General features: G+C 45.8%; 2 protein-coding genes across 5 annotated transcripts in view; one reads left to right on the top strand and one right to left on the bottom strand.

Annotated features, from left to right (window-relative positions):
• Vps8 (vacuolar protein sorting 8) overlaps positions 1-27,347 on the bottom strand; it is a 962,017-nt gene that overhangs the window by 814,428 nt on the left and 120,242 nt on the right. For all 4 annotated transcript variants that reach the window (XM_070531351.1, XM_070531354.1, XM_070531353.1 and 1 more), the window contains exon 6: positions 12,274-12,398. In XM_070531351.1, coding sequence (XP_070387452.1) covers positions 12,274-12,398 — 125 coding nt within the window. The remainder of the gene's footprint in view (positions 1-12,273; positions 12,399-27,347) is intronic.
• Positions 2,240-3,504, top strand: LOC135909466 (uncharacterized). The gene has a single exon (XM_065441459.2). The coding sequence runs from the start codon at positions 2,275-2,277 to the stop codon at positions 3,502-3,504; it is 1,230 nt and encodes a 409-aa protein (XP_065297531.2). The 5' UTR covers positions 2,240-2,274.

The following is a 27,347-nucleotide window of genomic DNA, read 5'->3' as shown; positions in this document are numbered from 1 at the left end:
ATAGTATGTTCAAGTAATTTGCAGCATATGTATGTTAGTGAAATGGGTCTAAATTTACAGGGCGAGTACTTGTCACCCTATTTAAATAGGATAACTACTTTACCAATCTTCCAGTCCTTAGGCAGCTCACCTCATGATACAGACTGATTAAAGACGAGACACACACAAAAAATGACTGGAAATATCAGTAGTATTCAGTATTTTAGAGTTGATGTGATCAATGCCAGATGAAGTAGAAACTTTAAGATTCGTGAAGAGGTTCGTGATACCATCGGCAATGACAGTGATTGGAGCCATGAAAGGAAAGGGTTGTTCGGGAACAAATGTCACATTGGAACAATCTTCTTGTGTAAAAACAGTAGCAAAATATGCATTGAAAGCAACCACTGAATCTTCATCAGAAAGCGGAGATTGTTTTAAAAAAATTATGGGCTTTCACGAGCCAAAACCCTTTTCTGATTATGAGGCACGTCATAGTGGAGGGCTCCGGAAATTTTGACCACCTGGAGTTCTTTAACGTGCACCTAAATCTAAGTACACAGGTGTTTTTCGCATTCCGGCCCCATCGAAATGCTGCCACCGTGTCCGGAGATCTATGCCGCGACCTCGTGCTCAGCAGCCCAACACCATAGCCACTGAGGGAGATTGTTTTGAATCATGTATTGTAATGCGATTGGTAGACTTACTATGGGGAGAAATTATTTGCCAGAATTTTTTAAGATTATTCCTGATAAGTGAGGGCAACTCCTGCGAATATTTTTTCTTGGCTGCGCCTAATGCTTTACAGTAAACTTGTAGGCAATCCTTGTACATATCCCAGTAGGTGGCAGCATTCTTACATTTTGCAGTATTGTAGAAATGTTTCTTTTTATTTCGTAATGTTCTAAGTTGTTTAGTAAATCAAGGGTTAGTTTTATCGTTGGATACAGATATGAGCGGCACAGACTTGTCAACTAATTCTAATATTTTTTGGTTAAAAAGAACCCAATTCTCATTCACGGTCCATAAGGCAAACGACGGCAGAAAAGGTTAATTATAAAAAGCTTCTAGTTCGGTATTGAATCTATCATAATTACCACGGTTATAATCCCAAATAGTTTTAGTCGCTGAACCTGTAATAGTTAAGGGTAGAATAATTTGGAAATTAAGGAGTTTGTGGTCACTAAATCCTTCTATGTAAGAAATCGGACCAGTAGTCTCTGGTGCAGTTGTTAAAACCAGGTCCAATATGTTAGTCCTGCAGGTGAATTGGTTAACAACTTGTGTTAAGTTGTAGTCAAGAGTTAAATCGCGAAACTAATGAGGTGCGACATGTGGTAGACATGGCAGACCTATCAATGAGCGGATAATCGAAATCATCAAAAAGGTATATTATGTCAGCTGAGTAGAGTTGTGCAGCTAGCTCTATGTTATCACGCAGTTCCTTAGAAAAATAAGAATCTGCATCCAGTGGGCGATAACATGACCCTAAAAGTATTTTAGCGTAAGATGTAACGCATGCAGCCCACGTTATTTCTATAGTAGGGTTAGTATCAAGGGGCAATGATAAGTTGTCTTTGTCACCGCTAATAACATGCCGCCTCCTTTTGTACCAACACGGTCACACCGATATATGTTATAGCTGTCCTTATATGGGAAGGGTTCTTCCTTAGTTATGTCAGAATAAAGCCAGGTCTCCTTGAGTATTAATATGTCAGCATCACTATCATTTAAATGGGAACACAACTCGTCCCTCTTGGTCAGTAGACTTCGAATGTTACTAAAAGACACAGATAAGGATGGTGACTTTAAATGACTACGCTTACATGTGCGCCTGGTAGCCTCACACTATTTCGCAGACAGCACAACTGCGTTGTTAGAATTATCAAAAACGTAGGTATTAGTATCAATGCGAACCTTATCCATGGATAGCTTGAAGAGTTTGTTTTGGGCCTTTGCATATTCCAGAAGCTTTCGGTGCACTTGTCGCATTTTCACAGAAAAATCTTTGCACATGTATAAAGCGGATTCCTTAAGCTTACATGCATTCGACAAAACCTGTTCTTTGTCCTTGAAAAAGGTAAATTTGGCAATGTCAGGCCTTTGTTTATCCTTGATAAATCTGCCCAGCTTGTGCATTCGCTCGAATTGAGAACTTACTACGGAAATTCCTAGGTGACTGGAACAAAATTTCACTACCTTATCTTCTGAGACTCTTCTTCTTATCTTCTTATCTTCTGAGGTGGGCTCGGCGGCTGTGCACAGACGCAGATCGCTAAACCATTCGCTCTTGTCATGCAGGTGTTTCAGCGCGCATTCGTGCGCCTGTTGCTTCCAGCCCTAGTGACGGCTTCCCTGGCAGCCCCGCTGCAATATCGTGCTTCGTCAGGTGAAACTGACAGGATTGCCTGTCACCCCTCCCTGATGTGCGCCCCTGGTTTTTCAACTGCACCGACCTTCAAGCCCCTGGATTTCATCGGGAGCGGCGGATCTGCGTTTTTGATGACACCGCTACTGAAGACGGTGGTGCTCGATGCAGCATGGACGAACCTGTCGTCATCGACATCAACCTTACGGTCAACTACAAAAGAGCAGGCACTACCGGTGGCGCCTTGTGGGCTCGGCGGCTGTGCACAGACGCAGATCGCTAAACCCTTCGCTCTTGTCATGCAGGTTGGTAAAGCTTACAGTCTTTTTTGTAAGAAGTCTAGCAATTATTTCCTGCTTCAGCTGCCGAGCCCGCACTGCTGCCTTCTTGTCGCTCTTGAGTGCTCTGATGTAATTCGTGCCTTGTTGATGATGTCGGGAGATATCGAAAGCAATCCGGGGCCGGACTCCAACACTTTACTAGTTGAATTGAAGAACTTGTCTGCTGGACAGTTGCAATTAATCAGTCAGGTTCAAGACCTGAAAGTTCACTTATTGTCGACGGACAAAGCTATTGCTGATCTGGGCAAACGCATGACTGACCTAGAGGGTCATTATCAAAGTCTTGTCTCCCTGCGCTCTGACTTTGAAGCCGTCAAAACGTCTACTGCTCAAGTGGCCACCGTGGTACACAGGCTTGAAACGCGTATTGATGACGCCGAGAACCAGTCACGACGCAATAATCTTATTTTTTATGGCCTCCCTGAATCAACTGGATCAGAGGCGTTTGCCCAGACCGAGCAACTTATCATCAAGCACTGCCACGATCATCTTAATATTAGCATCGAGCTGAAGGAAATTGAGCGCGCACATCGTCTCGGTCATCGCACAGGTACTAACCGCCACCGTCCTGTCATAGCAAAATTCGCCTTCCATAAAACAAAAGAATTGATTCTTTCTAATGGCCGCAAGTTCAAAGGAACCAGCTTCAGCGTTGGAGAGGATTTCACTCGTTCCGTACAAAACGCTCGCAGGCACCTCATAACTTTCGCGAAAAGCAAATCATTACCTTTTTCTTTGAGATTCAAAACACTGCATAAGGGTCATAAGCGCTACGTCTACGACGAGCAAACGCAGTCTGTCAAAGAAATAATATAGCAATTTCCCCATCGTAAAAATTTCTGCTACACTGTCAAGCCCAAATCTAACATATCATTGTCTGTAACCTTTGCCAAGGCACGCAGTTTCCTTCCCAAACGTGACGCTTTTTCCAACCTTGTTTTATCATCCAACAGTAATATAATGGTGATAACCGAAACGTGGCTAACAGAAGATATAACAGACACAGAAGTACTAGCCGACCTACCGGAATTTCATGTCTACCGAAAGGATCGCAAAGGCATGCGGGGGGGGGGGGGGCGGTGTACTGATTGCTGTGCATCAGCAGTTATCGTGCTCCGTAGCCAAAAACAACACTTCTGATCTTGAAGTATTATGGCTAATTATTCATGCTTCCCCCCATACTATAATTCTAGGTGTTTGCTACAGGCCTCCGAATAATATTCCAGATTTCTCATTTAAACTTAATAACAGTTTGAGTGACCTTAGTAATCAACACCCGCAAGCAGAAATCCTCCTTTTTGGTGATTTTAACTTTCCTCAAATAGACTGGAGCAATGACGTTCCCATAAGTATGGGCAGTGAGCCTGCCAGAGATTTTGTGGATTTCTGCCTTAATTTTAATTTAACCCAACTTGTATCAGAACCTACACGCGTTGCACTGAGCACTTCTAGCGTCTTAGATCTCATCCTAACCAGTAATCCGGAAAGCTTATCATCAATAACATATCTACCTGAAGTCAGCGACCATAAAGTAATTCACGCCACATTTTCGTTTCAGCCCGTGAAACGCCATTTAGTCAGCAAAACAATCCGCCTGTACAATAAAGGTAATTATGATGCAATTAATAGTGATCTGAGCACATTTCTTCCTACGTTCGTGAGGTTATGTTCTACGCGCTCTATTAATGAAAACTGGTCAATATTTAAAAACAAACTAGGTGATCTCGTTGATAAATTCATACCAAGAATAACATTCCGCGGAAATCGTAACAAACCATGGTTCACTAAAACGCTTAAGCGACTTGAAAACAAAAAGAAACGTCTCTTCCGCTCAGCCAAACTAAATGGACACCCCTCTGTTTGGGAGAAATATTTTGTAGCCGAGGACGATTATCTAAGGGCTATACGGAAAGCTAAATTCTCCTTTTTCCACGATGAACTGCCTAAAATGCTTACGAACAGCCCTCGTCAATTTTGGCAAATAATAAACCCTCAGGAGGCGCACGTGATCAGCGTATTAAATGCACATGGCGAAGTGGTCAGCGACAGCGAGTGTGCTGACATTTTTAACGCAGCCTTTTCTCTGTATTTACTAACGAGACTTCAACTCCAGATCTTCCCACATCTACTAACATAACTGCGCATATGTCGCCAATTATATTCTTGGCAGATGGAATCACTTCGATTATTGATAACATCAAGCTTTCATCGTCAGCAGGTGTAGATGATATTAATTCCAAGCTCTTAAAAAATATTAACCATGTATCTGCTACGTACCTAACTTTGTTGTTTTCACAGTCACTCTCTACAGGCATCTTACCATCCGACTGGAAAGTGGGCAAGGTCGTTCCAGTCTTCAAATCAGGCAACAGAGACACCCCATTAAATTATCGCCCTATATCATTAACTAGTGTCCCCTGCAAAATTATGGAACACGTCAGATACTCGCATATCATGAACTTTTTAGACTCAATCTGTTTTTTTCACCCTTGTCAGCACGGATTTCGAAAAGGCTACTCTTGCGAAACACAGCTGGCAATTTTCCTTCACGACCTGCATGTTAACCTTGACAGTAACCTTCAGACTGAAGCCATATTCCTGGATTTTGCAAAAGCATTTGACACAGTTCCCCATAAACGTTTGCAGCTAAAATTGTCTCAGGTAAATTTACACCCCGACGTACTAAAATGGATAGAAGCATTCTTGACTAACCGCTCTCAGTTTGTTTGTGTTAATAACCATTACTCTAGCAGACTCCCCTCCCCCGTAACATCAGGCGTCCCCCAGGGATCCGTCTTGGGACCACTTCTTTTTTTAATTTACATTAACGATCTACCAACGCATGTATTATGTAACATTCGCATGTTTGCAGATGATTGCGTAATCTACCGCAAAGTTACTAACACATCTGACCACACACTCATCCAGAACGATCTCAATAATGTACAAGAATGGTGTAGTCGCTGGCTGATGAACCTAAATCCTAACAAATGTAAACTCGTGTCCTTCACTCGCAGCCGTAACCCGCACACATTTACCTATTCAATTGCTGATGTTCCAATAGAATCAGTCCAATCATTCAAATACCTCGGTGTCATCCTATCTTGTGATCTGTCCTGGCGCTTGCACGCTACTAACATCATCTCAGCTGCTAATAGATCACTGGGATTTCTTAGACGACATCTGCGTCATACCCCACAACAAGTAAAAGCGTTGGCCTATAAATCATTTGTAAGATCGAAACTTGAATATGCATCTCCCATCTGGAATCCGCTTCAGGTTTATATCATAAATGCACTTGAGGCTGTGCAAAATCGCGCTACTAGGTTCATTCAATCTTCATATTCATACAATATCAGCATTTCATCGATGAAAGCGCAACCTGGCTTGGAAACGCTTTCTTTCCGTCGACAGGTTGCCACCCTCTCTCTCTTCCACTCATTTTTTTTCAGCTCCCTAAATCACCCACCGTACATCAGGCCCCCTTCATACATATCTCATCGCACCGGTCATCCGCTTCAAGTTGCACGCGCACGTGCCCGGATCACCACTTTTTAAGCATTATTTTTTATTCGAGCATCAAGGGACTGGAACGGCCTTCCACACGCCATCGCAGCCATTACAAGCCCATCTGCCTTTACTGAAGCTGTTGTCACCCATATCTCAACATGAACGCCTGTTTCTAATGTTTATTTTATTAACCACCCCTTATGTAATACCCCTCTAATGGGGTTTTTAGGGTAATAAAGTGAAGTGAAGTGAAGTGAAGACACTGCCCAATTCTCATTGGGGTCATCATCTAGGCCAAAAAAGAGAAGGCTAGACCGAAGCAACCTATTTTCATCATAATCATCATCGCACCTATTCGTAATTTTCAACAGCTGATTCATCACATCACGTAAAACGTCAGCCAAACCAGAAGGTGCGGTCACAGACAGAGAAGCGTTGATTTCTTCCATAGAATTTGCCTTAGTACTGAAACTTTTAATTTCGTTGTCAGCCACTTTAAATTTGTCAGACATGACATGAAGGGCATCAGCATCCGCACCAGCCTCGTCTGTAAGACATGCAAAATTGGCTTTTTCAAGCATTTCTACTTTGCGCTTCAGCTGTTTAATTTCAATCTCGGCAGTAGCATGTTTAGAAAGTAAAGCTTCATGACTTTCCTTGAGGTCACGTATTTCATTAAGGGCAAGTGCGAATGCGTCGGTCTCTGACTTATTCATAGGACCAGGATTTGACTCCACATCCCCCGCTAGCATTAATAAAAGTTCACGCATGCTACTACATATATATACGCACAACAGAAAAGTCACTTATATAAACCCCTAAGCTCTAGTGGGCATGACACCGCAAGGAAGCCCCGGTTGCTACTTCTTATACAAGAAGCGTTATTCAAGTAACCAACCAGAAAGAGCAAAAGCCGTAAGCATGGCATCCTTCCCGCGGTGTCAAGCCCAAACCAGCTAGTGACAGACTGACACTTATACCCGGCACTGCGAAGACCATCTATCATCGACATCGACAGCCACAGATTGTTGTTAGCACCAAATATTGAGGAAAAGGTGCATCGCTAATATGAAATAGTGTCAATACGTAGCAAAACATAAATATCTGCGAATGTGAGCCACATTGTTCCACCCTGAGACGAGTCAATATGAGTGGTCGAGCCACTTAAACAATGGCAACTGTGATTCAGACACATATTACAGGCTATTATTACGAATTCTCGCTTTTCTTTAGCTTCATCGTACTTAAAGTTTACGCATGCCATGAAGTATTATTAGAGAAAACTGCACACAGCATAAGCGCTCACTTAGAGGCCGTGTAGTGCTCTCATGAAAACAGGGATGCCATTGCTAACACCGTTCATAACTGAGGGAGCCAGTTGTTTATGCTGCTGTACTGAATGCACTGTCTCGTTTCCCGTTTGATGCAGAGGTAAACAGTGCTTCTCTAGAAATAAGAAATATGTCAGCATAAAACCTACAGACCCACACTTCTATGTAGCGAATGTGACTGGCAGCCTAAGGGAATGGTGACGTACAGGTGTTAGCACAGCGCTGTGTTGCCACTTTTGCTGCTTATTGTGTACGCGCCTTGTGAAGTGAAGAGTAGTCAATTCTAAATCACTAAGGCCAGAACGAAACCATAAAAGCAGTTTCCTTTGTCCTAACTGCTTACTTTTCATTCAAGTCCGCCAGTAGCGTGTGCACGAACTCGACGGCGCCAGTCCTAACCTTTGCTGAACATAATCAACATTGGCTCAAACTTCGTGTGAACGGCTTGTGAGAGTTAAGCTTGTGCATTTCAATTTCGTAGGCATGTTTTGACTCACTTAGAGCATAATTAATTATACATACAAGCGAAGGCGCTGCGACTATCGCAGCGTCAGTTCGGTGGCTGATCACGAGGGGCTCAGTCAAACGATGGTCGGCACACTGGTTTTATCAGTGCCGTTGACAAGAAAGCCCGTCGTAGTACGACAACTCATGCTCATCGTCGTCGGCCTGGTATGATAAAATAGTCTCAGCGACACACTGTGCTGAATAGTTGGCCACTTGTTGGGGTGAGTGTCTTGTCAGTCTCGTACCGACTCAGTGTTACTGCACCTTAAAATGAGTAAGTGAAGTCAGGCCCACACTACCACCACTATCAAGTAAGGGTCAACGCCACAAGAAGACTTCATCAGCAACGCCAACATGATGTTTTTAAGTGTCGCCCAAGTATAACCCAGGGACTTTTCGCTAAATTTTCTAGCCATCTGAAAGGCGACAACTACGTGGCTCACAGTGCAGTCCAGACCACACAGTGGTCCAGACAGAGCCCTGCTTTCTGTTTTAAAATGAAAATGTAGTCTTACACTACACACGTTTTTGACACTGCATCGACGTTGAGCTACCAGTGGAGTTTGAATGCGGTACATGGCACGAGTGTTTGCAGAAGTGCACGTCCGAGCACTCTTTCTTTTTTCTTCTTTTTTTTTTTCAGGAGACTTCCGCTCGAGATCGGGCCAGGCAGCCGCACGAGTGACCCTTCCAAAAGTTTTTGTGACTAATCCGTTAGGGCAGGGTGCATGCGTTATCACGCCATGAAAAAGAAGGACTGAGGCTATTTGAGGCTGCATCAAAGCAAACATCCTGCGCAGCTCTTCGCGTACAACGGCTCTGATGATTTATCAGAGCTCATCAGAGCCTAGTACGGCTGTTGTACTGCAGAGTGCGCATTTCCAGAGTCTTCTCAATGGCCATGGCATCTCTCAAAAACTCTGCAACAGCCTTGGGTGGATTGTGACTCAATCCAGCCAACACCTCTTGCTGGATTGAGTCACACGCAAAACCACGCAAGAGGAAATTAACTTTCTCATTCTCAGACATGTCTGGGTTGACATGGTGGAACAGGCAGACCATCTCTTCAGTGTAGATCGCAATGTTCATGTTTCAGGCTGTCTGAATGAACGCTTGCTAGAGCATCGCAGGAATGCTACATCACTAAGTGGCGCTGGTCCTTTAGCCGACCACATTTGCCGTTGCTCGCACAAGCCAGCATGCAAGGCGTTTTTCGAACGAACACGCGTCTTGCGCAAATATAGCAATCAGAAACACCGGGAAATATTTGAAGCGTGTTGTATCTACAATGAAAACGATTCCTGTGTCAGTGCTCCTTCTGTTGCACTCGGGACAAAAGAAATTGATTATCTCGGGACAAACGGGTGTGTCGAATCAGCAAGGTAGGGCGGGAGATCAACAAGATTGTACTGAGTGATGTAAAAAAGAGAGGGAAAAGTTTTTCTTTTTTCTTTTTGTTTTGACACCTCTGATGGCCTTTGCCTAGACCAAGGAAATATTTTTTAGTGGTCCTGCGCACTAGCAGTCCCCCACCCTCTCCCCATGTGTACATAAAGCCCTGTTTTCGATGAATAAAATTCAGTTGAAGTCCGGCGTTCGTGTTGTCTTTCTCTCCTCGTCTGCGTCCAAATGTGCGCTGGAACAATGTTTCATAATGCTAATCATAACCAACTATCCCAGCTGTCCATACTTAGCGAAATCTCGTACCATGTCCTGTGTGGGGATGCGCGACCCTCGCGCCTCCCCTGATGTTTTTCCCGCATAGCGCGTCTCCTGTACACCCGCTTCGCCGCGTGGCCTGCGTGACGCCCGCGCGGTTGGTGTGGTTGAAGCGCAGTGCGAGAGATGGCGCGAGTGTTGCGCTGCTAACGCCGCGAGGTTACTTGGGTGCGGGAGAGACAAGGGGCTCCCTCTTGGGTTCGAGACAGCCAGCGGGACGGCCGTGCCGCACGTGCAGCGCGGCTCTTCCCCGGCGGGTCGACGCACGGCGGGGACGTCTCCCGCGTGCACGCCACTCATGCTTCTGCGAGACCGCCTCGCGTGGCCGCCTTCGAACGCGCCACGATTCGCGTGACTATACACGCGAACGACTAGGCGTTGGGATCCAGCATGGAGCGAACATATTCGCTCGCGAGGACGCGGTGAGTCGGACTTCTAGATTTGTCGCGCGCCCATCGGCATGTTTTGTGGATAGCAACTCAGCTAGCAGGCATTGATGTATGAAAGGTGCAATAAATGCCCTTGTGATTCTTTGCACTACTGTGTTGTCGTTCCTTTGTCCCAAGAGTACGGTGTGAGAATCCCACATCAGACCCCACACCTGGCAGCGTCTTCCAAGGAGAAACACACACGGCTCAGTTTGCCATCGTGGTTCCAGTTGTAGAACACAGCGACCCATTCGAACGTTTCCAGCCAGCTTTTTCACGGAAGGTCGGTGGCTCCCTGAGCTGCTGCAACACAATCGGTCTAGGTGGCACTGGAGCTGTCATCGTGGCTACTGTCATGGCCATGCACGTCCTGGTCTTTTTGGGAAGAAGTCCATGCTCAGGGGGTAGGTTTTAAAGGCTGAGGCTAGCCCAATGGTCCGAGACTACGTTGGTGTTGTCTTCACAGTTTGAGCTTGTTTCACAGTTTTGTAGGGGCATCCTGTACATGAACGCAGAGCACCTCCACCAGATACCACGTTGTAGTGATGGTGAAGAACACAATAGTGAAAACTGTTAATCACAAAACTCTCTATTGGGTGAACCTGTGCCCATAAAAGCTAGAGACACTCTAAGCACAACGATAGTATTGAGGACACTCAGCGATTATCAAAATCTGATCTGCGGGTGAAGCGCGTCGGCTTTTATACATAACTCGACGAAGCTACCAGCGTAATCGCTGACGCCCACATGCCTTCCAGAAACTACTACGCAATTCGCATCCTGCATACAACCAGATTACACAAGCTTCGGAGACAACAGACAAGGCATAGAACCATCGATAACATTCCAGTAAGTTTCAATGATGCAGGCGCATCTTGCGCTAAGCGATAAAATTAAGTTGTTAGTGGGTGAAATGCAGTCGCCGATAAAAGGATAAATAAGTACACGTGTCAATATGGTAAGCACATGTGCACTAGTAGTCTACACTCTATTAGGCAAGCTTATGCCCAGCAAAAGAAGTAAGACTCAAGCACAATGATAGTGGCGAGCAATGTCAGCAATCGCAGAAAATCTGATCTGTGGGTCAAGCGCGTTGGCTTTTATACATAACTCATCAAAAATTCTAGGGTGATCACTTGCGTTCGCGCACCTTTCAGAAACTACTTCACAATTCGTATCACGCATACAATCTGATTACACAAGGTTCGGTGACAACTAACAACACATAGAACCATCGATAACGTGCGAGAAACTTTCAAAACATGCAGGCGTGCCCTGTGCCAAGCAATAACGTTGAACATTTGTTAGCCGGTGTAAAGTGGCCACTGGACAAAGATAAACAAGTAGTACATGTGCCAATATTTTGATTACTGCCTGAAATGGTACTGCAATTTATGAAGGCGTAACTATGTTTCTCAAGTACATCCCGCACCAGGTACTTCTGCACCTACGTTTGTACTGAATACAAGAGATACTCAGCTCTTAGTTTATTGTATTCTTGCTGAGCGAAGATTGCCAACAAAGATGCACATTTCTTTGCTTATTAGGGCCCTGCAGAAAACACAACAGTTGCGGGCCATGGCAGGCTAGCTCGCTCATCTTGGAGGGAATGGGATAAGTTTTCAAAAAACATGTATGCATGCAGGCACATTGTTCATGTGAAAACAACCACTGAAGTGATAAGACTAAAGATGTTGAAAATGACAGCTCTAAGAACAAAACACAAATGCACACATTTCCTCTTGCGTAAGTCACGTGCATAGCAGACCACCTCCCCTCGCATATCAACAAAAGCAAAGCTTGCCACTCGTGGCAGAATTCACGACTACCCTGTAGGTAATACAATAACCGTGGTATGACAATATAGCCTTCTTTTGAAAAACTTGAACATAAAATTATTTTTACAATCACGTTCATTTCCCAACACCACTGACATTGTCAAATTAACAGCTGCTGTAATCATAAATAGCATGCATAATACACAACGTATTAGATCTAAAAAATAACACATTTAGACTGCCTAAAGCATGGATGACCACGCCAGCAGGTATCTCTAAACAATCAAAGTGGAATTAAACAGCAGCACACACCTGACCCTTTGCATATCCACAGAGAAGCCGGCTGCAGTCGGTGTTGAAGCCCATTGCAGAGACAGATCCATACTGCTCACCCAACTGTATGCTGCCCAAGCACCACTTCAATGCTTGTTCAGGATCTAGAAAAAACACCATATTTGCCCAGCAAGTTTTCATGTATGCTTTTAATTCATTGAAATTGTGCACGTGTCTAGTGCAAATAAAAATATTGATTACAATTGTACCGGTATCCGCACAGGCTGCATTTATCTGATTAAATCTTGTTCCTCAATAGTGCAACAAACTACTTTTTCGTGGAAAGAAATACTGCAACATACTTGAGTTCAAAGAGCAACCAATTTTTTTTATTTACCTGCCAATCCCCAATGCTTAATATTGTTAATTTTATGGACCAACCTACTTAGTACTAGTACAGCCCATCTGTAAAAACACGACCATTTCACAGAGTTTAGCGCTAAAATACTGATGGGAAATGACATTAGAAGATCACAAATTGTACTTAGACCAAAACAATGCTACGTTTTCCAGCATTAAAAAATTATCTGTCAATGATTCAAACATACAGGGTCTGTTCTGAAAGTGGAAGGACTGGTTTTTTCCTGGGCGAATGGGCGGATGAGAGGTGGCCTGCGTGCACAGGATCGGTGAAGGGGGATATTGGGAACGCTGAGAAAAATCGGCAGTCGGCTCTCGACCGTTCAAGAGAGCAGGTCGCTTGTACTGTGAACCCCTGTCAAAACGCCTCGTCACGGAGAATCATGGAGCGTTAGCTGGATCAGCGATACGCGAGTAAATATTGTGTAAAGCTTAGTAAAACGGGCAAAGAGATTCCCGACATTATTAAGGAGGCCTACAGTAATGCTGCCATGGATAGATCAGGTGTTTTTGAGTGGCACAAGCTGTTCCAAGAAGGTAGGGAAAGTATTGAAGATGACGACCGCTCCGGGACGCCCTTCGACCAGCAAGACCAACAAAAGTGTGTCGCGAGTAAAAATTTTACTGAACAGTGATAGTACGGTGAGTATCAGAATGATTGCTGATGACTTGAGCATTCCTCAAACCCAAGTTTTTTGAGATCGTGACAGAAAACTTAGCCATGAGGAAAGTGTGCGCGAAGTTCGTACCGCGAGTGCTGTCACGAGGAGCAAAAGGTTAACCGGAAAGCAATCTGCCAGGATCTTCTTCATCATGTGAATGAGGACACTGACTTTTTGGACAATGTAGTGACCGGTGATGAGATGTGGGTGTTTGATTACGACCCGGATAGCAAGTGGCACAGCTCCAGAATGGCACACCCCTTCTTCCTCAAGCCCCAAGAAAGCATGAATGAGCAAATCCAAGCAGAAGTCCATGCTCATTTGCTTTTTTGATCGACATGGAGTCATCCACAAAGAGTTCGTACCACCCGGACAAACAGTTGATGCAGTTTTTTACGTGGAAGTCTTTCAAAGACTGCGAAAACGCATTGTTCGTGTGCACGCAGCCATCGCCAACAATTGGCGGCTGCACCATGACAATGCGCCGAGCCACACTGCGTTCCGCGTAGTGGAGTATCTTGCCCAGCGCAAGGTGGCAACGCTGCCTAAGCCCCCCTACAGCCCCGACCTGGCCCTGCCAGACTTTTTTCCATTCCAGAAAATTAAATCGACACTCAAGGGGAAGCACCACGGATCGGCAGAGGCAACTCAACAAGCCATGACGAGGAAGCTAAACAGCATTCCGGTTCAAGCGTTCCTGGAGGCGTACGAAAACTGAAAAACTCATTGGAAGCAGTGTGCAGATGCAGAAGGGTGCTACATTGAAAAATTGTAATCGTTTGTACTATTCTCATGAATCAATTTTTTTTTTTTTAATAAGTCCTACTACTTTCAGAACAGACCCTGTATATTATGGGTATCAAGTTCACCCATGAGTCTGATATTCCAAATCAAAGAGTCAAGTCATAATTGAGTGCATCTAGAAAATTTATTTTTCAGGTTTCCAGGTTTTCCTAGACTTCCACATCAAAAAATCCCAAACAAAAAAAAAACTGGACCAGTTTCACTATACAATCTTTCTTTTCTCACAATGAATGAAAAATTGAGCAATCCAGAAGAAACAAAACTTGGAAGAAAATTTGCAACCAGCAATAGCTCTCCATCTTGCAGCACTTGAGAACGATACCTACTGTGCCAAGTACTCGCACTTTGGATGAGTAGTACAACTCCTTCAACCTGCATATCAGGCAAACAATGCTTCAATATGCTCACATTTGTTGGCCTCCATAAACTGACACTATGAAAGGGCATTGCCACTTGGACAGGAGTTTGGCCACTCAGTGCCACCGCATGAAAACAAGTCTGAATGCAACAGAAGTGGTCACTGAACAGTTTCCTACCTCATGGCTGCTTCGCGCAGTACTATTTGCGGCGGCTACTTGTTTTTCACTCGCATGACATGTCTTATGTTAATTTTTTGCAGTGAGGCATTAGAAAAATGACAAAGTTGAATGCAATGCGTATAAACTTAGAAGTACATCACTGGCAGTATTACATTCAATAAGGATCCTATCCTTCAATTCCATTCTTCCCATCCAATGCACCATATTGGAGTGGTACAAAGCAATCACGAAGAGCGCCACAAGGGAGAAAGAATCACGACAAAATACAGTCGATGGTCACACTGTGCAAGCTCAATTGAAAGTTTATGGTGGCATGCAAGCCATTCATGTGTGTTGTAACCACGCAGGCCAACTTTTTGAGAGTGGGCACACGCCACTGCCAGTTAGCCAGCCAAATGCTGGATCTCCATACTTCATATCAGCTGCTGCCAGTAATGCCCTCAAGTGTAGTCTCAGCAGCTTTTTTGCAGCAGCACAACAGTTGGGTTCGCAAAGCTACAATACAACGCCCGAACTTATTGACACATTTGTTGGCGCAGAACAATAGTCAACAATCGAAAGGGCTCTGCTGAGAGAAAAAAAGGCAGAAGGCAGTGATAAAAAGTTTGTCATGTTATATTGCTGTCTGGCAAAAGCTGCAGATGCTAAGTATACCTGCACACTAAAGCTTTACAGCGGAAAATATAAAAGTTTATTTATGAAATTTATCAACTACAAAAATTTATTTCGTGCTTCAAGCAAATGGGCAACAACTCAAGTAGCAGTTAGAATCCAACTGCAGCGAAACTGACTAAATCAGTGACGAAGCAATCTTGGTAAAGCCACAGGGCTGGCAATTGTCCAACTAGCAGCCTTTCCTAAGCACATGACGTGGGTGGTTAACAGGTGCGATGTAAATATACCAGCATGGTGCCTCCACGATTTCTCAGCACACTGCAGACTGCTGCGGGCAGCGGATAATATATTGGAGGTCATGTCAAACAATCACACATTCCAGCATTCCTTTCAAAAATATCTTCTTTTATGAGTGTTGTAACATTTTGCACAGAGGCTCCTCTACATTCCCTTCAGGTTCCCATTGAAGTTTTACCATATCTTTTTTATGCACCTTCAGAATTATGAAAAGCATACTTCTGCAGAATGGATTAAAAATATTCAATTCTTCAGCGAGTTTTGTTAAGTTTAGAGGATGTGGTGCACTCTGTGCGAGAACTGCCTACAGGATGAGAAAATATATTACTCCTTGTCTGGCACACTCAGAAAGAAATCCAGCCACCTGAAGCATATGCTGCAAATTAAAAGTTAAAAATGGGGTTTTGCGTGCCGAAACTACGATACTGCTACGGAAAAGTGTTTACGATAACGAAGAGGCGTGCAGTGAGAAGACGACGACGACGGTTAGAGGCTAGCGTGGGCTGTTGCCTCATGGCCAAGTGCGGTGTATTGCTTTTTGTCTGCGTCTTCCTACGTAACATATCTGGTGGAGGTGGACATTCCCTGTACCTCGTCATGAAGCTTCGCAGTGGACGGTACGTCGAGCCTTCCTTCATGGCTCCCGGCAACGACAACTCGACTCTGCCGCCTCCGACACCTGCTGCCACTTCGACGACCTACATCACTCTCCCCGCTCCCCGTGATCCTGGCGTATTCTCGGGCAAAGATGGGGAAGACGTCGAGACTGGATCAGCCTGTACGAACACGTAAGTCGCAACAACCGGTGGGACCCTACTATCATGCTCGCCAACATAGTCTTTCACTTCGGTGGCACACCTCGAGTTTGGTTTCGGACGCACGAAGATGAGCTCACCAGTTGCGATTCGCTTAAGCAAAAGCTCCGAGACTTGTTCGGCAACTCATACGGTCACCAACTTGCCGCGCAGAAGGCGTTATCCAGCCGCGTGCAGACATCAACGGAGCCCTACGTCACATACATTCAGGACGTCTTGGCTCTGTGACACAAAGTTGACGCACACATGACTGAGTCCGACAAGGTCTCCCACATCCTCAAAGGCATTGCCGATGACGCCTTCAACTTGCTCATTTTTAACAACGTGAAGACGGTGGATGTAGTTATAAAAGAGTGCCGCCTGGAACTCGCTAAAAGCCGACGTATTGACCAGCAGTTTGCCCATCTGCCCAACACCCCAGTGACATCTTCCTGTGCCAACGCTCCTCGTCCCACCAACACTGGTGATGTTACCCGTATCGTCGGACATGAGATCGAGTCCGCCTATCCGGTTGCCTTCGACTCCAGCCCCTCCAACGCAGCTGCAGTCACGGTTTCCCTGATCCAGGCAGTTGTCCGCCAGGAATTAGAAAAACATGGGTCTTCACACCGTCTGCTCGGCCCACCGCCCTGACAACCACCCGGCTTCATCGATTCCGCCGTGGCCCGCACCTTATTACCCACGACGTTTCCGCAATCCATCTGAACGGTGCACTGCTGACGATTTGTTTTCACTGCCGTCGAATCGTGCACATTTCTCGGCACTGTCGCAGTCGCTGGAGTTGCCCGACCTGGTCTGCTTGTACTGACTACTCTCGGAACTCAGGTGGCCCTTCTCGTCCCCATGTCACACACTCCGATAATGCCACCACCGATTCTCCTGCGTTGAACTGCCCCTATTCTCGCTCGCCCTTGCCCCAACGACGACAATCTCGCTCTCCCCAGCACCGTCGCTCTTTTTCGACGACTCCCTTCGGACGCCCCTCCGAGCCAGAAAACTAGACGATGCGGCGCCTCGAGATGACGCTGCATTGCTCCCTACGCCGCCAAATCCTCTACTCACGTTGCCCACTCATCTGAACCTTCTTGACGTGCAAGTCGACGGTGTTTCTATATCTGCTCTTATAGACACTGGGGCGCATTTGTCAGTAATGAGCACAGACCTTTGCAACCGCCTGAAGAAAATAATCATGCCTGCCACGACACCTGTTTTCCGTGTCGCCGATGGCGGAACAGCCCCTGTAATTGGTATGTGTGCCGCCCGCGTCTCCTTTGCCGATCGCTCCACTATCGTGCTATTTACAGTCATCGCCCACTGTCCCCACGACATCATCCTCGACTTAGCCTTCCCCTCCGCACATTCTGCTCTCATCGATTGTTCCGCCAGTACTCTCCGCCTCGACCTGCCTTTTCTGGATCCCGCTGAACAACACCTTCCTCGCCTCAGTTCCGTCGACTTCGTTCGCTTGCCACCTTCGGCACCGACTTACGTTGACTTAGTGTCATCTCCACCAGTGCCCGACGGTCACTACATCGCGGCTCCTATGCAAGACGTCCTACTTACATACGGGATCACAGTACCTCATACAGTTTTGTCTATCACGGCAAATTGCGTCTGCTTGCCAGTGGTCAATTTTAGCTTGACGAAACAAGTGCTGCCACCCGGGATGTCTCTGGCCCAGCTTTGCTTATTCGAGGATCACTCAGTAGCAACTATTGCAGTAGACGACAATTCAGTCGATCCTCCTCTACCATCGCAGTCGGCAAATTGTACCATCACCGACTTACAGAAAATGATTCCGCCCGACGTGCCGTCCGAGCCCGTTCGTGAGCTCTATCGGGTTCTGTTTTTCTACCACGATATTTTTTACTTTAACGATCGTCCTTTGGCCCAAACTGCAGCTGTTAAACATTGCATTAATACCGGCGATGCCCCTCCTATTCATCCCACCCGTGTCAAGTGTCACCGGCTGAGCGTGAAGTTATTCACGCCGAAGTTCGCAAAATGCTTGCCAAGAACATTATTGAACTGTCATGTAGTCCATGGGCGACACCTGTTGCACTGGTCAAAATGAAGGATGGCTCATGGCGCTTTTGCATGGATTATCGGCACCTTAACAGGGTTACTAAAAAGGACATGTATCCCCTACCTTGGATTGATAACGCCCTTGACTGCCTCCACGGTGCTCGCTACTTCTCCTCTATTGACCTTTGCTCCGGCTACTGGCAGCTTGCTGTGGACGATCTCGACCGCGAGAAGACTGCTTTTGTAACACCAGACGGTCTTTATCAATTCAAAGTGATGCCGTTCGGTCTATTTAACGCTCCTGCCACTTTTGATCGCATGATGGACTCCCTTCTTCACGGTTTCAAATGGTCGACGTGCCCGTGCTACTTGGACGATGTTATAGTATTCTCCCCGTTTGCTACGCACCTCGAGCGCCTCTCAGCAGTCCTGGACGTTTTTCGTCGAGCCGGTCTGCAACTCAATGCATCGAAGTGCCAATTCGGCCGTCGCCAGATTACCGTCCTTGGGCATCTCATTGACGCGAACGGAGTGCAACCGGACCCAGGCAAGATCCATGCTGTTATGCACTTCCCTGTTCCGAAGTGTGTCAAGGATGTGCGTAGCTTCATCGGCCTTTGTTCGTACTTCCGCCGTTTCGTGAAAAATTTTGCAGCCAAAGCACGACCACTAACCGAGCTTTTGAAAAAAGACGCCCCTTTCCAGTGGGGCGATAACGAGGCCTCTGCATTCTCGCTTCTCATCGATCTTCTCACAACGCCTCCCGTTCTGGCCCATTTCGATCCTTCTGCACCTACCGAAGTCCGTACTGATGCCAGCGGTCACGGAATTGGCGCAGTACTGGCACAACGCCAGCGTGGCCACGACCGTGTTATCGCTTACGCCAGCAGGCTCCTGTCACCCTCGGAGCGCAACTATTCCATCACTGAACGTGAGTGTCTGGCCCTAGTTTAAGCGGTTGCGAAGTTCCACCCATACTTATATGGCCGACCCTTTTCCATTGTCACAGACCATCACGCGCTTTGCTGGTTATGCTCACTGAAAGATCCTGCAGGAAGACTTGGTCGCTGGGCCTTACGCCTCCAAGAATATTCGTATACTGTCACCTACAAATCTGGCTGACTACACAAGGACGCTGAATGCCTGTCTCGTTACCCAGTAGACGAGCCTGACAACGCTGATAGTAGTACCGCCAACAGCATTTTCTCTGTGTCTGCCTTTGCTAACATCGCCGATGAGCAGTACCGAGACCTATCGCTGCGAGCACTCATACAGCGTCTGCGCTCTACACCTACCGACGCATCCGTTCGCCGATACGTCCTTCAGGGCGGCACCCTGTACCGAAGGAACTTCCTGCCTGATGGATCTGATCTTCTTCTTGTCGTGCCAAAACATCTACGATAGACTGTGCTCTTTGAAATGCATGACGCACCCACTGCAGGACATCTTGGGGTAACCCGCACATACGACCGCGTCTGCCGCCGCTACTATTGGCCTGGTCTCGCTCGCTCTGTCCAACGCTATGTTGCTGCCTGTGATCCCTGCCAGCGTCGGAAAATACCTCAGGTGCTACCTGCCGGTCATCTCCAGCCGATCACAGTCCCTGTGGAACCGTTCTTTCGTGTTGTATTAGACCTCCTTGGTCCCTTTCCCACGTCATCCTCTGGGAACAAATGGGTAGCCGTCGCAACTGATTACGCCACCCGATACGCTATCACTCGGGCTCTCCCTACCAGTTGCGCCACTGACGTTGCGGACTTTCTCTTGCGTGACATTATCTTACTTCATGGCACCCCGCGACAGCTGCTTACTGACCGTGGTCGTAACTTCCTCTCGAAAGTTATCGCCGACATTGTGCGTTCCTGCTCCACTCAACACAAGCTGACTACCTCATACCATCCTCAAACCAATGGGTTGACAGAGCGGTTAAACCATACTCTCACCGATATGCTCTCCAAATACGTTTCCAAGGACCACCACGATTGGGACATTGCCCTTCCTTATGTCACATTTGCGTACAATTCTTCCCAGCACGACACCGCTGAATTTTCGCCATTTTACCTACTGTATGGTCGCGAACTAACCTTGCCCCTTGACACGGCACTTCCTCCTGCTGCGATCTCAACAAGCGAGTATGCATGCGATGTCATCGCCCTCGCCAACCATGCACGCCAGCTTGCCCGTGCTCGACTGACGGCCTCGCAAACCACTCAGCAGCGTCAGTACAACGCCCGCTACTATGACATAGTTTTAGCCTGGTGTGCTCGTGCTCCTGTGGTCACCCTCTCGTCACGTCGGACTTTCAGAAAAGCTCCTTTCGCGATACACAGGGCCCTACTGCATGCTGCGTCAGGTGACGCCTGTGACGTAAGAAATTGCTCCTGTGAGCTCAACCTCGTCCTCTACTCTGGCCTCTAGTGATGTCGTGCACGTCAGTAGGCTCAAGGCCTACTACACTGCTTCTGAGCCCGACTTTTAGTCGCTCCCAGACGGCGCTTTTGCCGCCAGGGGTAGTCCTATGGAACAGTGTTTACAATGACGAAGAGGCGAGCAGTGAGAAGACGACGATTAGAGGCTAGCGCGGGCTGTTGTCTCTTGGCCAAGTGCGGTGTATTCCCTAGTAAATATACTTGTATATAGCTTTTTGTCTGCGTCTTCCTACGTAACAATATGATTATGAGGCATGCTGTAGTGGGGGACTCCGGATTAATTTTGACCACCTTGGGTTCTTTAACGTGCACCTAAATCTCATTACATGGGTGTATTTGCATTTCGCACCCATTAAAATGCGGCTGCCATGGCCAGGATTTGATCCTGTGACCTCGTGCTTAGCAGCGTAACACCAAAGCCATTAAGCAACCACGGCAGGTATGCTGGATGTAAAACAACAAAAATGACGTGAGCCAGCTACATGATGACATCATACTAAGAGCTAACACCCAGACATATTAAGTTCCAATTCATTTAGCTAAAATAGCTTCCCCATATTATTAAAACTTACAGCACAGGTCCAACAAGGAGTGTTTCACAATGCCTGTGACCCATTTTATTTTATTTTTCATCACTGTTTTAGTTTAATCTTGGCGTGAGGAATGGTACACACAGCATTTGAATGAATTATCTACACTATCTTGAACTAAGCTTTCTTACGTGGTCCAAAATTTCTTTGAAATGGTCCTTTAGCTCTTTCGTTACCACACCTATATAAATCGATCAATTTGTCGTAATGCAAGTAACATAGTGCAGTAAGGACGAGGGGCAAGTCGAGACATCTCATGGAGTAGACCAGCTCATGGGATAGAATTGCGTTATCTGCACAGGCAATTAAAAAAATGTTTGAAAGTGTTCATTGAAACACCCGGTATAGCATCCAATGCATGCACATTATTACAGCAGTCACAGCAGCCTTTAAGTCAGTACCATGTTCAGCCCCTTCCTCTTTCAAACCACTAAATTTGTTACACTAATAATAACTGTCTGTAACACCAGCATGTTTTCACTGACTAAAATACAGCCAATATGTGGCTTCAACTCATCTGCAGAGTACTGAAACCTTAGATTCGCACCAGTTCACTATCTATATGCTTCACTGCAACATGCAAGATGTACAAGTGCTGCATATAAAACAATTACACTGTGGTAGTCTTGCAAGTGCACACAGAGCCTGAACATTCACTCAATTTATGAATCAATTATTTTATTATGGTGTTTGAAATCAAATTATTGTACAGAAAAGATGATATGTGGTGTTGCAAAGAGCCTCTTATAGCTTTGCAGGGTAACCGACCTATATGAATTTGCGACATGGGAAATTTAATCAGTCCTGTTCTATGACTGTACTCACTAAAAAAAAAGTTTCCGCTGGTCACTAAACAGGACCCTGCCTAAGTTGTGTTAGCCGTCACTGTGTCACATAATATGCAACCAAATCACACTTTGTCTGAAGCCAAGAGCAGTGTATTTGCTTCCTGAATTATAGGGAAAATTACATGTAAGCTGTTGGTTTACTGTCAAGAAAATACTTTAGAATGTTCCAATAAGTGGTGACTTCGTCACAACGAAGAGGCGCACATATATATTGGGGGCAAGTTTCACCACTGGAAAAAGCTGGTGCCACTGTGGGCGTGGCGTGGTGTGAGGGATCATGTGGACACAGCGGCTGCATCGGCTGCTCCTGAAGTGCCGAAGCGAGCTGAAAACAAAAGTTTGAAGTCCCACCTGCACTTGCGGTTCTCATTAAGTGGTAAGGCTTTCCTGCATTTGGTACCTGCTTGACAACATTTGAAAGCAATATAATAGGTAGTGGCTGCCTTTGGAGGCATGCAACCTGATAGTCTACTGCTCGGTGCCACAGTGCTGGACGTACTCAACAGAGCTCGGTGTCAGCCTTATTCACACGTAGCCACAGGACAAGAAGCTGCATGAAGCTTGGCTCACGAATCTTAGAACTGGCAAACAGCCATCGGCTACAACTTGGGTATGCAGCAAGCACAGATGTGAGGAAGATTTCTGCTATGGCGTCGGGATTGCGATGTTTGGTGCTTAGCAGAAAACGTGCACTGAGGCGCTCGTCCGCGCTCGCTGCAGAGCTAATGTCACGACGCTTTGGTCTATGAACTTGCTGATGCTAGATACTGGCAAGTTCACTGGAATGGAAAGGGGCAGGTAAGAAGCAGATAAAAAAAAAAAAGGCGTGGCATGTGGTCATGTTTGCATTATGAATTAATGTACTGCATCACGAAAAAGAAGTAGCGGGAAATCACACACTGAGAAAACCGATAAACAGAGTGGGACCCAACTTGAGAAATAATATCGAAACGTCCAAGAATTTAGAAGAAAAAAAAAAGAAAAAAAGATTGTTACGATGGTACAGCACAGTCGCCATAGGCGTTGATCTATACAAGGAAATATACATGGTTTCGAAGGCTTTATAAGGAAATTCTTTTTGAACAGCTCTGATAGCGTCCATGCAACAATGGCTGCTCATGTACTGTCAAATGGTCATATTCTGCAGCCTAAAGCTCACAGGATGGTGCGCAAACGTGCTCGCAACGAAAGTGAACAGTATGCGCGGACATGCATGCAGACACGCATTCGGTAGCTGAGAACCTGTGCGACTGCTGCATTGAGGCTTCATTCTGTTATGCTCCATTCAGTTTACCGACAGTCCACTATAAGAACATAATTCACATAATTTTCTCTCAGCATTTACCTACCTTTTACGCAGGAAGCCGGTTCGGGAGACTATCGCGGCAACCACGCACAATGGCGTTCATTTATTCAGTAAAGAGACAGTGTCTGTATACGATTCTGTGCTTTCAATTTGCCCAAGATTATTATTTTGACGGTAAAAAACTTCCCTCGTTTTGAGAGTACTTACAGAAATGTCCAGGAGGGCTGACGATTGGTGCTTTTATTGAGCCCTGTAAGCCAAACCTATGAGGACGCACTGCATTATCCCTCATACTACGCAAGAGAGGTGCTTCCGACAGATGGAGACTCCCTAAGCCCTTGCCCCCAATAGTAAGGGAGGCAAGCACTAGGTAAGTTGTCACACATTTAAAACAAAAGTTCAAGCACATGCATCAGGCCATGAGCTAGAGGTAGCAACACCGTTGCCGCACTGGAAATGTACATAGCAGCGCTTCGCTGCAAGTACGGATTTCTTGGTTATAACACATGCTGACTGCACAGACCTGATACTATATTGCCCTCTGATGTCACATTTCTGCACAGAACATTCTACTGCAGTCAAACCTCAATATGACAAAGTTGTACTTGCTGCAAAAAACTTAGATAAATCACAAATTTCGTTAATTTGAGGTTTTAAAGTTACCAGCAGTAAAAACAACTTCAGAAATTTTCAGAATAGTTCTGGTGGATAGTATTTTATCAGGAAACACAAACAAATCGCAAGATAGTCGGGCCGTAATAGCATGGTTATGAGCAGCAGCATGTGCAGTGCAGATCGTGCAAAGAGCAATGCATTGATGTGGCTCACGGCATCTTGAGATTTGTGCATGTTGCGTCGCGCAGTGCCGTAAATCTAGGATGCCTTGACAGACTGCACTTAGTGCTGCAGCCATTATTCGATGGCACCCAGAAATTAAAAACAAAAGTGTAAGATGCGGATATTCGTCCAGAGAAAAAAAATATCAGTTTCACCAGAAAGGCTGAGCACTGACGGCAATAGTAAAAAGCCAACAACACGAAGTAAGGTTTGTATTTGTATTTGTGTCACGTGCGCTCAGGCAAACATGAACAGACCTCACTCTATGCCCACGAACTCGCTGTCACAGCACACCATGTCTCGGATGCTCAGGAGCCTAATGCGCATCAAGGCACCTACCGTCTCAGCTTAACATTTGCACTTGCCTCCAAAATAGGGTATGTGGCCCCCTTATCTTCATCATGCTCCCGCACCCCCTCCCTGTCAAGCCCCATCCCCCTTGCGCAGAAGGAATAGTCAGCTCTTGTGTTTTTCCGACCAGCCCAGCAGTGCTTACCGCGTACTGCACCCCAGTGCACACGCTTTGACGGTGTTTTTGCCCTCAAAACATTTTTGCGGAAGGAAGTTTGTAATAACCTATGCCTCAGCCAATATCTTTATAGTTTTTTGCTAGATTTACTGGCCATACAAGCCCCAAGTAAATGCTTGAAGTGGCCAAAAACTTCATTGAATCAAATCCATCTTGCGAAATTACTTCACTAAAGCACGAAAAAGATACACTGTTTTTAATGGAACTAAAAGTGGGAAATGAAAATAGTTCTTTGCATCGCGAATTTCGTTAAATTGAGGTTCAATTATATACGTGAAAGAAGCACAAACAGTTTCTGCTCCACTACTTCCTTGGGGCTTTTCGTGTATGCTCAACTTGCATCCTGCCCACTCTGTTGGCACTGTTGTTGCAGAACTAAACATGCTGCTGTTCTTCCACTGGTTACAAAAATAGTCGTATTCCTGAACAATGATGTTAAAGCAGCTAATTTATGTGCACTCTGTTTCACCATGCATGTATAAAAGCACCTTTTTATCTTTTTCAATTCTTAGTAAAACAAAATAGTTACAAAGTTAAATAAGGTATGCCACTGTGAGTGACAGCACGTTTGCAGGATTGCCATGTGGTTTCACACACATTTACCTTTATTGCGGTAACAGCTAGTAAAAGTGAAGCATTTAAAATGTGCACCTGTTGATTATGGAAGCAACAGTTGTGCCCTCATGCGTACAGTCATGTGTGTGGTTACTTATCACATCTCTCCGTCCCTTAATAAAATTAGTAAAGAACATGAATTACATAACAAATGTGTAGTCTTTTTGGGGAGAAATGCATAGTACTGTCCGATTCCAATCAGGACAGGCCGCCATTGGAATCTGAACCTGGCAACGTTTAATGCTAGAACATTATCTAGTGAGGCGAGTCCAGCAGTGCTATTGGAGGAATTAGATGGCAGTAAACGGGATGCAATAGAGCTCAATGAAGTTAGGAGGACGAAAGAAGCATATACAGTGCTAAAAATCGGGCTCGTCCTGTGCTACCGGGGCTTGGCGGAGAGACGAGAACTAGGAGTCGGATTCCCGGCTAATAAGGGTATAGCTGGTAACATACAGGAATTCTACAGCATTAATGAGAGGGTGGCAGGTCTTGTTGCGAAACTTAATAAGAGGTACAAATTGAAGGTCGTACAGGTCTATGCCCCTACATCCAGTCATGATGACATGATGACCAGGAAGTCGAAAGCTTCTATGAAGACGTGGAATCGGCGATGGGTAAAGTCAAAACAAAATACACTATACTGATGGGCGACTTGAATGCCAGGGTAGGCAAGACGCAGGCTGGAGACAAGGCAGTGGGGGAATATGGCATAGGCTATACGAATAGCAGGGGAGAGTTATTAGTAGAGTTTGCAGAACAGAACAATATGAGGATAATGAATACCTTCTTCCGGAAGTGGGATAGTCGAAAGTGGACATGGAGGAGCCCGAATAGCGAGACTAGAAATTAAATAGACTTCATACTCTGCGCTAACCCAGGCATCATACAAGATGTGGATGTGCTCGGCAAGGTGCACTGCAGTGACCATAGGGTGGTAAGAACTCGAATTAGCATAGACTTGAGGAGGGAACGGAAGAAACTGGTACATAAGAAGCCGATCAATGAGTTAGTGGTAAGAGGGAAAATAGAGAAATTCCGGATCAAGCTACAGAACAGGTATTCGGCCTTAACTCAGGAAGAGGACCTTAGTGTTGAAGATATGAACGACAATCTTATGGGCATCATTAAGGAATGTGCAATAGAAGTCGGTGGTAGCTCCGATAGACAGGATGCCAGTAAGCTATCGCTAGGAGACGAAAGATCTGATCAAGAAACGCCAATGTATGAAAGCCTCTAACCCAACAGCAAGAATAGAACTGGCAGAACTTTCAAAGTTAATCACCAAGCTTAAGACAGCTGACATAAGGAAGTATAATATGGATAGAATTGGACAAACTCTCAGGAACGAAGGAAGCCTAAAAGCAGTGAAGAAAAAACTAGGAATAGGCAAGAATCAGAGGTATGCGTTAAAGGGAAGCTGAAGAGTTCTCCAGAAAAAATTAGAAGAGCTGTATGTAATGGTTTTCAACCCCCTGAATCCGAATATCGCATTGAAATTGAGCGAAAGAAAGCGCAAACAAGTTTTATTTTGACGAAAAGTGCAGCAGTAGACTCGAGCAGCTCGCGCGCCTCATTTCCGCCTGTGATTGGTCGGGCGCCTCGTGACGTCAACATTGGTGTTCGTCCGGACCGGCCGCTGCTGCCGCCACACATGAAGCACGATGCAAGGTGGTTTGGCGCTGTGGTTTGGTGAGACGGTAATGGTAAATTTCGAGAGCTTGCGTTTCTCTGAGAACTTCAGTGTTGCTCACTACATGTATACGTAGCCAGCCTCTCCAA

This window comes from Dermacentor albipictus, chromosome 1 (genome assembly GCF_038994185.2).
Source record: "Dermacentor albipictus isolate Rhodes 1998 colony chromosome 1, USDA_Dalb.pri_finalv2, whole genome shotgun sequence".
In the NCBI taxonomy this organism is placed as follows: Eukaryota; Metazoa; Arthropoda; class Arachnida; order Ixodida; family Ixodidae; genus Dermacentor; species Dermacentor albipictus.
This window is presented reverse-complemented; position numbering and strand designations above follow the sequence as displayed.